The sequence below is a fragment of the Carlito syrichta genome, unplaced genomic scaffold (genome assembly GCF_000164805.1).
Source record: "Carlito syrichta isolate Samal-C Ts95f unplaced genomic scaffold, Tarsius_syrichta-2.0.1 Scaffold314008, whole genome shotgun sequence".
NCBI classification, from domain to species: Eukaryota; Metazoa; Chordata; class Mammalia; order Primates; family Tarsiidae; genus Carlito; species Carlito syrichta.
The window spans coordinates 414,684-426,619 of NW_007258104.1; the positions used below are offsets into that span (position 1 = coordinate 414,684).

General features: G+C 36.9%; 1 protein-coding gene across 1 annotated transcript in view; it reads right to left on the minus strand.

The window, feature by feature from the left end:
- Nucleotides 1-3,484: 3,484 nt before the first annotated feature.
- JPH1 (junctophilin 1) overlaps nt 3,485-11,936 on the minus strand; it is an 82,963-nt gene continuing 74,511 nt past the window's right edge. Inside the window, exons 5-6 of the mRNA XM_021718910.1 lie at nt 5,960-6,055; nt 3,485-5,794 (exon numbers count right to left, since the gene is read on the minus strand). Of these exons, the coding sequence (XP_021574585.1) occupies nt 5,975-6,055 (81 nt within the window). The 3' untranslated portion in view covers nt 3,485-5,794; nt 5,960-5,974. The remainder of the gene's footprint in view (nt 5,795-5,959; nt 6,056-11,936) is intronic.

Genomic DNA, 11,936 nt, shown 5'->3' on the forward strand with positions numbered 1-11,936 from the left:
ATTTTAAAGATATGGGGTACAATTCAGGGTTAGGTATAAAAATGTTCATTATGCAGATACCCTTGTGGATGAGGTGTGACCCTCCCTCCCTTGTGTAATCTTTAGAATATCAAATGAATACAGTGGAATTGATAACAGTTTAAGTGAACCAATGAAAACCCAAAAATATAGCCTGCTGTGATTTTTTAGATTAGTAATACTATTTTGTGAAGAAAAAAATTGGATATGATTACTAGAAATAGTAGAAAGATTTTTATGCACAAAAATTCTAATAGAAGAAAAGCAACTTATAAAGTGAGGAAATACAGGGAAATAAAGTTGACACTGAGACATGAAAAATTGTGAATTCCTCACATTGCTTGTATCATGACAAATTGTATGTAGCTAACATCAAGTCTTGTTTTGAGCACAAAACATCTCATTCTTTAGTGCTTTCTTGTGTGAGATTATTTTGCAAATTCTTGCTTAGTTTCAGCAAGGAACAACACACTTAAGTGGTGTTTGTTTATCCTTTTGAGTAAGGTACAGATCTGAAAGTTTCTCACCTCTGCTAACTTTATTTGGTCCAATTATCTGATGTAAAGCTTAAAAAAAGATGTCATCTCTAGTTCTTAGGTGATGGACTGCGCTACCTGTTAGTTCTAACAACAGTGCTACGTTTGAGCATCTTGTACTTTTATCAATTTCAGAATACCTACGTGACTTCTAGGTATTTGCTCTACTGGTTGGAAGCTGTTGTTAAAACATGTCCAGAAAATGAGAAAATTAGTTGACTTTTGGCTCCTTCTCACTTTGATTCTGCTTTTACTACACAGGGGACGTGATATTTAGTTATCAATTCTTTTCTTTCAAATGTGTCATAAATGGCAAGGATATGACATCTACATTCCTGAAACCAAAGACCTCCACTGGTTTCTCTTAAGCAAATATCATCATGAGTTCCACTGGATGATCCATATTGTTCTCAATATTTTATGAACAAGTTTGCTTGGGGTCAGAAAGGGGACAAGGAAGGATGTGTGTATATCAGCGTTGTAATCTCCTTCCATTGAATTCATCTCTGCCTCCATTCTTTTCAAGGACTGATATATCTTTACTGCAGTAAGTAGACAGCTTTATCAATCACCAGCTGAACAAATTTCAGGCTCACTTTTGTCTTAACTCCACTACAGTTTATCTGAGTCAGACCTAGGAATCAAAAGAATAAAGTTTTATGGACTATTGAGATAAAGTATCAAAAGAATACCATAGAATTGATCCAAGCCTTTTTAGGTCTTCTAAGATTATGTGCAATTTCTGGGTTAATTCTTGAGCTCAAGTTTAAACACCCATACCAAGTTCATTTATAGTTGGTGCCTTTTACAACCGCCAATCTATCATTTAAATTTTAAACTTTTAGTAATAATATTTAGTATTTCATAAGGTTCAAATATAGGTACCATATATAAATACCTTACTAAAAAAATCATGAGACAGTAGGATTGTAAATACATGCTATTGAGAACTTTTGTAGACTTTGCTACAGTTGTATCAACTTGGTGGCATTAAGGAACTTATGATGGAGATGTGAAATGGGCTCATGCAATCCACACTGCTACTGTGAATTTTATGGTATTTGTCACATTTTTAAGGCCAATGAAATGAGAAAGCACAGGAATTAGTCAGATCTGGGACTCTGACATGAGTTTTTGTAACTATTTGGCTAGGTGATCTTGGGCAAGATTTAACTGCAGAAAAACTTTCACAGGGAGGTTCTAAGAATCCAATAAGACAATGATGTAAAAGTCCTTTGCAAAGCACATGTCTCATATTCTCCTGTTCTGGAAATTGCACGTTAGAAAGAAGAAACTCTGTAGGTATGACTTTTGATTTTCATGGCAAGAAAGACTCATTAATCACCACTGAAGAAAGATCATTCTATGACCACGGCTTAATTAACTTTTGTAGAAAGTCCCTTAGAATGAGGTTTCACTGTAGTTTTCAATGTGCTTGAGATACTAATAGAATTTAATAATTTTTTCCTACTTCTCCCAATCCGAAAAAATTAACACAAAGCAGTTACTATGTGCCAGGCACTAATCTAAGCACTGAACATAAATAGGGTCATTTCATTCTTGCAATCACCCTGTGAAGCCAGTACTATGGGTTATATTTATTTTACAGATGAGGAAACCAGGGGCACAGATTAGAGAAAGATCCACAATCAATCATGACCAAAGCCAGAATTTCATCCATATTTACTGCATTCTTCGGTATTCACTGTCTTCTATATATTTGCTATTTTCTTCTACTTGTGCAAATCAGACTCTGTAGGGGCTATTACAGAATACTAAAGTACTTTTCAGCACTTTTGGGGTGAGAGGGAAATGTTGGAACAGGTAATTCTCAAACTTGGAATAATCAAACAAAGTCTGATGAACTGTTACACTGTACTGGATGAATATACCATGTCTACAGATTAAGTAGGAGAGATGAGGCTACACAACTTTCCAAAACTTCAGAGGAGGGTTGCAAATGACACTGAGCATATGCCTGCTCATCATAACTCTTGAGAAAGTTATTGCATTAAAAGGGCATGTAGAATGTTTTCCAGATTTCCCAACCACACAGGCTTCACCCTAGCTTTGGCTTCAGCCCTCAAAATGTGTGGTTTGGACACGAATCTGGAATCACTAATCTCTCTAGCACCTTGTGCTCCCCGCAACTCCCCGCCTCCCTCCCCTTCAAAAGTCTGTTCTGTGTTCTCTTCCTTAAGGATTTGCTTGCAGACCAATCATTTAAGCTGACAAATGTGTTTATACCTAGAGGTGACAACTCTGTGCATTATTTACATGAGGGTTTCCTATGTCTTAGCTCTCAACAGGAGTGATGAATTTGGGAATTTAAAAGCACGTGGCAGCTCCCCGGGATGCTGTTTTAGAGAAGGCCCTTTTGTCATACTGCATAGGCAGCTTGCCTGCGTGTCAGTTAGCTTAGGCTGGCACCCAGGATGGCTTCAAAGGGAGCACAGTGACTGGAAGTTCTAGCGGCAGCAGATTTATTCAACTGCACATAGTGATTAACCTTCCAGGAGTGCGTCTGAGCAGCAGGGGCCATAGCAACATATTAATTTATTTGAGGAACAATGGTCAAAAAATTCTAATTGATTGAAAAGTACTTACGCGGGAGGGAGATTTACTTCAACTTTTAAGGCTTCCTTAAAAATAAGAGCAGTCTTAAAATCCTGGATAAGGCATTAATCCAAGTAATGAAGGCATTAAACAGCAATCTTATTTTGCAAAATTGTTAGAAAGGCACAGGATGAAAGAAATATTGGAAGAAATGGTGGAGCAGTATAACTGTCTTCTGCCACGTGGTTTTTTTGAACTTTAAAAAATGTCTATTGTTAATTTTTCAGCAGACCTCGCTTTCAATGCTACCACCACCACATTCCACGTAACTCAAGACAGTAATTTACTCACAAAGGAAACACACCTCTGATTACTATTAATAATCAACTTTTTTTTATTAGAGCAGATACAGTTGTGAAAACTGTACATTATACATTTTGGTTTCAAGGATTATAAATAAAGGAACTCACAGGTAGGGAGTTCTTTTTCACAGCAAGAAACTTTAAATAAACAAAGTCATGTTTTATTAAGTACATTGGCAGACTTCATATGCTGTCCAAAATGTTGAGTACAGTATAACAACCCATTAGAAAGAGCCTTCATGTAAAATACAGCTGTGCACAGTTTAGAAAAATACCAACAATTTGAGCTTTGTTTTAAAAAGGCTTATAAATCATACATATATTTATAAATGGGACCAACATGCTCACTTTATAAACATATCCTTTCGTTATCTGTTACCCATAATTTCCAAAGCATTACACATTTTAAATAACACTTAATAAGATTAAATATTTTATATATTTTTTTAAAAAATCAGCTTTCCCAGCATAAGGAGCTATGGGGTTAGGGAGGAGCAGGGGGAGTACTGAGACTAACACAGGAACTTTGAACGTTTGTTTTCAGGTAGAAACATATTTCTTATATTTAAAAGTCAAAGCAAAATGTAAAAAATAAATATACAAGTTGTAATTTTTCATTTGCTCTCTTTCTGCCTTCTTCTTTATTCCATATTGGTCACACCCAGGATTCTCAATATATTGTACTTCTGCAAAAAACATCACTGGGGTTACTACCCTGCAGGTGACAAAGCATTCAGTCCACACCTGTGCTAACAAGGGAATTATGTGAACTGTCTTTTCTGCACTGAAAAGGTAGCTAATAAGATAAAAAGAATCTGATTAAACCATGCAAATCATGAAAATATTTAATAGCTCCCCCTCCACAGTGTAATGTTTTAAAAAGTTTTAACAGATGCCTTTCCTCCCCTGATTCCTTTTTAAATAATTACTTTTATAAAGACCTTTAGTTTCTAACTAAGCATGCTTCTGAATTTTAGAGGGTAAATTATAAAACAGCAAAAAATCAGAATGTCAGAATGACAAAGGACTGCAAAAGACACATTTAAAATAACGTCTAAGCCTTTAATATTCAAAATGAAATTACAAAAGGACTTTGAAAAACATGGAAGGCAGAAAATTGAGAGGCAGCGATTGAACAAAGCTTTATGCTCTACCTGAATGTATTCAACAGAAATTTAAGTTGGAAAAAGAAAACAAGAAAGAGAAGAGCAGTTTATTAATAGCATCTTGCTTAACTTTCATGGGAATTAACACAGCCACTGACAAGATTTTATTTGGTTGTAAAGTACGTCAGCAAAGAAATTGAATCCTTTAAACACTGATTACTGCAATCCATGCAACGTTTGGACTATACTTCTTAGAATTCTGTTGTCTTTCAGCTTTTAAAATTTAGCACTTCCTAAGTGCATAAATAATCACCTCAGTAATGTTAAAAATATTTAAAATGAACATATTTCTTAGGAAGGTATAATGTCTTCAAATTGCTAAATTTTAAAGATAGCCTTTTACAGGTTTAGGAAGAATAAATGTCATAAAAATGTATTGCTATCAAAATAAGCACATATTCGCTAGCATTTTGTTGTTTCTTTTCCTTGAGATGCAACACGTTGTGTTTCGTCCGGCCAGGACCACGGGTGGTAGATGACTCTATGTCATATTTAAATAAACAGCAAAAATGAAAAGAGTCGTGCACAAGCAAACGAAACATTTTCTCCCAGAACATTCCAGGAGATGTTAAAGCAGCAGGTCATGGCATAAGACTGGTGAGTGATGCTGCTACCTATTTCTTCTAATGAGATAGGAGTGAATGTTGGAACCTCGTCCACAGCAACACAATCCTCCGACCGCATTCCTCGGGCAGTCGTTTCCTCAGCTCCCTACTAAAAACGTCAGATGGTAAAATAGTAAGGCAGCTGTTGACTTCCATCAAAAAAAGAAAAAAAAAAAAAGAAAAAACAAAAAACGCAGCTCCATACATTTCCAGTTTAGTCACACTCTGCTAGGACAGATGGAGTAGCCAATGCCAAGAACTTCGCCGGATGGGGCTGCTTCAGCAGATTTTAAAAAAGAATTATTATTAAGTTTTGCTCTCCAACATGGCTGTGCGCTTCAGCTCCCAGAGGACCCCAAAGCCACAAAGCATCCCCGGGGAACCGAACTGGTCCTCTGGCTGAATTTTCCAAGTTTCATCTCTCTTGCGATCCCATTCTAATTCCAAGCCTCCTTCCCTGTGTCTGAGTCTGCCTGGGGTGGGCCATTTAAAGGGCTGACGGCACCAGTGCAGAGAACTGTGGGCTAACACCACTAGTTGTCATGACTTCACTGGAGGGTCAAAACAGTTATAACATTAAGTAACTATGTTGAATCACATTCAGGCACAGCCAAAATTAAATTGAAGGACAATATTTCATTGTTAAAAAAAATAGTACATTTGAATATGAGCAAATGTTATTTACTATTTTAGGTAGAAATTAAGGCTATTCTTACCTTTCCTAATTCCAATCAGGTTAGAAAGTGAACAAAAAGAATGGCCAACCCGATATTCAAGAGCATGACAAGGATAATCATGACTGAATTAGGGCCCTGGAAATAAAACAGAAGAAAATAGGCATAACTTTTCCATGCTAATCTCGATATATTACTAAAGCCAATTACTAACAATATAAGAAAGCCAACATGATTGCAGTAAACAAATCATAAATGATAACAGCAGTTCCAAAAGGTATAAACTAAAAACAGCAACGCTATGTGTAAATAGAGTCATTGTGGGACTTCCACTTAAAAATGAATCCAGGCATGAATAAGTTACAAACATGTTTTAAATAATAATCTACTTCATTCACTTTCAAACACTGGACAACAGCCTGAGTTAAGGTGTAGTACACCACCATGGGGTGGGGTGGGGTGGGGTGGGGTGGGGTGGGGTGGGGTGGGGTGGGGGCTGCTCAGAAGAGCTGGGAGTTAGATATGCATCTGTTGTTAGGATGTAATTCAAAGGAGGAAGAGCTGTTTCCTCCTACCAGCACGGTTGGAACAGGAGGGTAAAATCTGTAGGACAATAATGCCTCCCAGGAAAAACTCAAGAAAATTCAGAAAAAATTCAGAAGGAAAAAAAAAAAGACACAAGGTTCTCTATCTCCTGCTTTTTCCTGTTCTTTGGATGCCACCCTGTCTGTTAAGTAAAACTACAAGTGGGAAGTTGAATACTTTCGAAAGTTATTTCACAGGTCTTTTGTACAGTTATTTTTCTAGCCACAACCACAACATTTCAGAAATCAACTTACATTTAACTAACTGCAAAATCATATATATATATGTAGTTTTTTTTGAGTTGGGGTCTTACTCTGTCACTCTGGCACGATCACGGCTCATTGCAGCCTCCTGGGCTCAGGTGATCCATCTGCCTCAGCCTGAGTAGCTGGGACTATAGGTGTGAGCTACCATACCCAGCTAATTGTTTTGTAGAGATGACGTTGCCTGGTCTGGTATTGAGCTCCTGGATTCAAGCAATCCTCCTACCTTGGCCTCCCAAAGTGCTGAGATAACAGGCGTGAGCCAATTTGCCCAGCCAGATAAGTATCATTATAATAAATACCAGATAGCCCAAGGTTCTCAAACTTTGTTTACTTGTCTAAAAAACCAACCTCATTTGACCCATCATTTCAGATCTGGCACAGAGAAGCCGCTTTTATTGTAAAGACATGATATTGGTATTTAATATTAAAGTTGTTTCTAACTCTTACTTGCATTAAAAGTGTTCCAAACTCTCCTGTGAGGTGGATAGTTTTATTGCCCTTATTTTATGAGGAAACAGTTGTATTCTATTTGAATATCAAATAAGATTACACTAAAACAATGTTGTAAAGGTCTCAAGAACATTGATTTTTTTTTTTTTTAGTGGGTGTGTGATGAGTAAGGGAGATCAGAACTACCACTGGTCAAACTGCCACTGCTCTTCCCTCAGGGTCTAGGATGTGGGTCAAATCACTTACTTAAGAAAGTCTCTTCCCTGCCTGAGGCCACATCTCCCTGGTAGAGGTCAGAGTGCTCTGTTCTTTCTCTACCATAACACTTCACACCTTACAGTCCTTTGTTGTTTAATTGCCATCTTTCTCCCTAGATGCTGAGCTCCACAGTGGTTAGGCCTTGTCTCATTCACTACTAAGTACCCAGTGCACTACTAACACATGGCAATGCCTGATTCATTCAGGCAACGGATGATACTTGATGAAATTCCACTATCTTCCAGCACTTTCCCAGGTGCTGTGGGTGTGACTGTTGAACTAAACATTAAATCACTGCGTTAAACGAAGAACAAACAGGTGATTAGTAAAATGGGGGGGGGGGCAGGAGGAGGAAGTACACCTGGGTGCCCTTGAGATAGAGATACTTTAAAAGAAGAAAACTTTAGTTCCTAAAACCCAAGTACATGGGAGGAAAATTTACTGCAGGTCTGTAATGCCAGGCAGTGGGCTAAGCATTTATAAGTAGACTATTTTTTGTTTATTCTCCACATGTGATTATTAGTTCCGTTTTATAGAGCTTCAAGAGAATAAGTGTTTTGTCCAAGGTTACTCAGTCAGTATGAGCAAATTAGAACTAGAATTAAACTTTAGTCTGGCCACTATAGAGCTTCATGCTCTTTTCTCTACATCCCTATAAAAGTCTGGCCTTAGCTTAAAAGCAATTTCTTACTGAGTTCTTTAAATTGATGTTTTCATCTATATCCTATAATTTCCACTATATCAGAAACCTATCAAATCTTGATAAAGATCAACTGCTTTTTTAGAATAGGTGTGTTCTAAATTAACAGGATCATTCTAACTTATGCAACTCCTCAGTTGTGGTTAATTTAGAACATAAAAACAATGTAGGAAACTTTTATAATTCAGAAAATAAGGAAGATGATCTTTCAACATCACAACTCAGCACAGAGATTAAAGAAATGCCATTACAGGTTGCGTATCCCTTATCCAAAACGCTTGGGACCAGAAGTGCTTTGGGTTTCAGATGTTTTTGGATGGACCAGTTGAATATCCCAAATTCAAAATATCTGAAGTGCTCCAATGGGCATTTCCTTTGAACATCATGATGATGCTCAAACAGTTTTGGAGTTGGGAACATTTCAGATGTCCAGCCTGTACTACTGTATACTTCGATTAGGTTTTGTTCATGAATGTGTTAGGAATTTAGGATCATTTCAACTCTTTTGGGCCAGTGGATTTAATTCCTAATTTTCAAAGATAATTTTGTGATATGAAAGATGAGAAAAAATACACTGGGTCAGAACAATACGGCATAAGGTTCAACATCTTAGAGTGGACCCAGGAAAAGCGGAATAACAGAGGAGGTGCCTTTGGTGAAGCCAACTTCTAAAATCTAAGGTGTGTTTAGACCTTTAACTTTCAATTAATGAATCCTTAAAGTTCCATGAATTTAACCTAACCCTTTTGTTAGTACTTGCAGTTTGTACATTCTCGTAGTTTGAATTTAGCTGACTATCTTTCTTCAAGTTTTGGCTTACATCTCATTGTATGGGTAACCCAGATTCAATGAATAATGAATGAATGCTTAATCCAGAGTGAAAAATACACACATGTATATTTTTTCTATTGCACACATGCATATATATTTCTCCTGTATAAGTTCTAATACACACACACACACACACACACACACACACACACACACACACACACTACCAGGGTAGCTCCATTTATAAAGTTATTTTTGAAGATGACTCAATGAAGATGAGAGCTAACCAGCTGAAAAATGTTCAAAAGCACCCAGGTGAAAAATAAAAACCTGGGATGCTATGTTCAGTAGAGAGATATCAAGCCATGACCTCTGTGTTCTTCAGATACCAAGGCATAGGGTACATGGTAAAAAGCTTTAAGGTGAAGTCCCATAAATATGACTGTGATGGCTAGTTGTAGCTTAAAATAGCAAAATGAAAAAAAAAAAATCAGCCTTGCTTTTAAAGACTGACTGGGACAGGTGTAACGACAGAAGCTGTAGCAGGGCAAAGTTAAATCTTGATTGGAAGAAACTTTCGGGCGGTGAGAAAATAAAATATAGAAAGTCAAAATATGGAAAGAAATTCTAACTCAAATTAATCTTTTTTTTCTTCAAGAGACTCACTCATATTTAAAATTGTGAGGAAATTTTTCTAGAAGAGTTATTTTGGTTTATGCAAAATCTAAAACTTCTTTAACTAGAAATATATGAAAAGAGCAAAGTTTAATTCAGTACTAATAGCAAACTTTGTAAGTATTTATCTTGTTTGTTTTTTTTTCGTGAGATTCAAACCTGTTTTGAAAAGAATGCTTTAAATCTTGTACAGATTCAAAAGAAAGATCAGTAATTTTTCAGAATGGGCTGAGATTTCTAGTTGGAAAACTCCTCCTTGTTCACTTTATGATAAGGCTCCGAAGATGCCTCTTCTGCCTCCTACCAGAGTTGCCACATTGCAAAACCCTACCAGAATTTTGGTATCACATAGAACGTGCCCTTAGAACTTGAGTCCCCATGCAACCATTGTCCACAGGGGCCACAAGTCTCTTGAGGGAGGTTGTAATCTCTGCCACAGCCTCCCTTCTCCTACCTCTCATACTTGATTAACTGATGTTCTCTAAGCATTAGCCTGTGTCCCAGGAGATTTTTTTGTATTTCTAGGAGATCAATATCCTGGGTGATTCTGAAGATGGATCAAATCTGCCTGAATATTTACAAACTACTTATGCTTCAACCAGTATAGGGTTGAAACAAACATCATAACAGCAGCCAATGCTTTTTGAGAGCTTACTCTGTGCTAGGCACTGTGCTAGGAACTTGTGTTAACTCATTTAACCTTTGTAACAACCCTGTGAGATAGGTAACTAAGATGAGGAAAACAAGGCACAGAGCAGTTGGGAAACTTGTTCAGAGTGAACACAGCTGGCATGCAACAGAGCTTGGATTTGAACCCAGAAGTCTTGCGCCAGAGACCGATTCTATGAATTTAAAAATTGTTATTTATAAACCTCTAACTCATACAGTGTCTTTCTATCTCAAAATGGTGTGTAGTACTCCTTTGTTTTAAAGGTCATTCATTGACTAAAGCTTTATAATGACTGTGTCATTATAAAACTGTCTGGGAAGCAAACAGTTGTCAGGAGTGAGGAAGACAGTTTTCTGTTACTATTAGGAAGACAACATTAATTGCTAGAATCTTCACATGAACATGCCAAGTCAATCTGGACTTCCAGTTCCTGTCACACGCAGAGGTGGCCTGATGCTCAGGGAGGCTATAGAGCCGCTGGGGCCTTCTCTCTCCCTTGACATGGAAAGGGGAACTCTAGGAACTAACCTACTGAGATGGAGGATGCTTTGCTAACTCCAAGAATCCAAGAATTCTGCACATAAGTGAAACAGACATTTATCCTAAATAAGAGGCTGTGAATTTACCAAACATATGTATAGCACAGTTTTATAGAAAGACTCTTAGAGGTAAGAGGTAACTCAACTTTTTTTTTCCTATCACAGCCTAATGTGTAGGACACTGCAGAGCTCTGGAAATCAACTGAAACTCACTAGTGGGTACCCAAAGGTATAAACAATATGGTCGTGCATTGTTTGAATTTCATCCTTGTAAATTAGGAAAGCTAATATTGATATACAAACACACATATATATGTGTGTGTACATATTATACATATATATATATGAGGCCTTTTTATCCTGGGATATACATGCTGAAAACCAAATGAGAAGTGAATTATTACATTGCACAAATTCAATAGTGATATTAATATAGTTCTAATATCAGGATACTGATACATGTTAAAAATTTTAAAAAATGAATGCTTATTGATGAGTGAGAGTCTCATATAGTCTGTTTTGAAAACCATTCCTCTCCATGGAGGCTAACTCTTAGGAAGTGTGTCCGGTTAATCTGATTAGTTTATACTCAGCTAATTAAAATGTTAAGCATTTGAAAAAATCGATGAGAATCAGGATTTTATAGATGTTACATAATAAAGCAAATAAACAGAAATTTCAAGTATAACAATTAAAAAGAATTCCAATTTTTCAACCCTTTGAGTAAACTGAACACACCAACTAAGAAACTGATAGTTGTACTATATTCTTGTTGGCCAAGATATTAAATCCCACACCATTATGCAACTACGTCTCTGCAATTATTAGTAAATATTGAGTCAGCTGTGGTTTCTTCCCTAAGCTGTATTTACATCCAACACCTCTGTTCGAAAGGCATGTGACCAGGTCAATAGGTCAGTCAGTCAATTTTTCAATCAATCATTGCTGAGCTTCAGATTTTATAAATTCTACAGAATTTGATAAAATAGTAATGCCATATATAATTCAACAAACAAATCTCATTTGAAAGAGGCTGTAAGCCGGGCTCGGTGGCTTAGCCTGTAATCCCGCGCCTTAGGGAGGCTGAGGTGAGTGGATTGCCTGA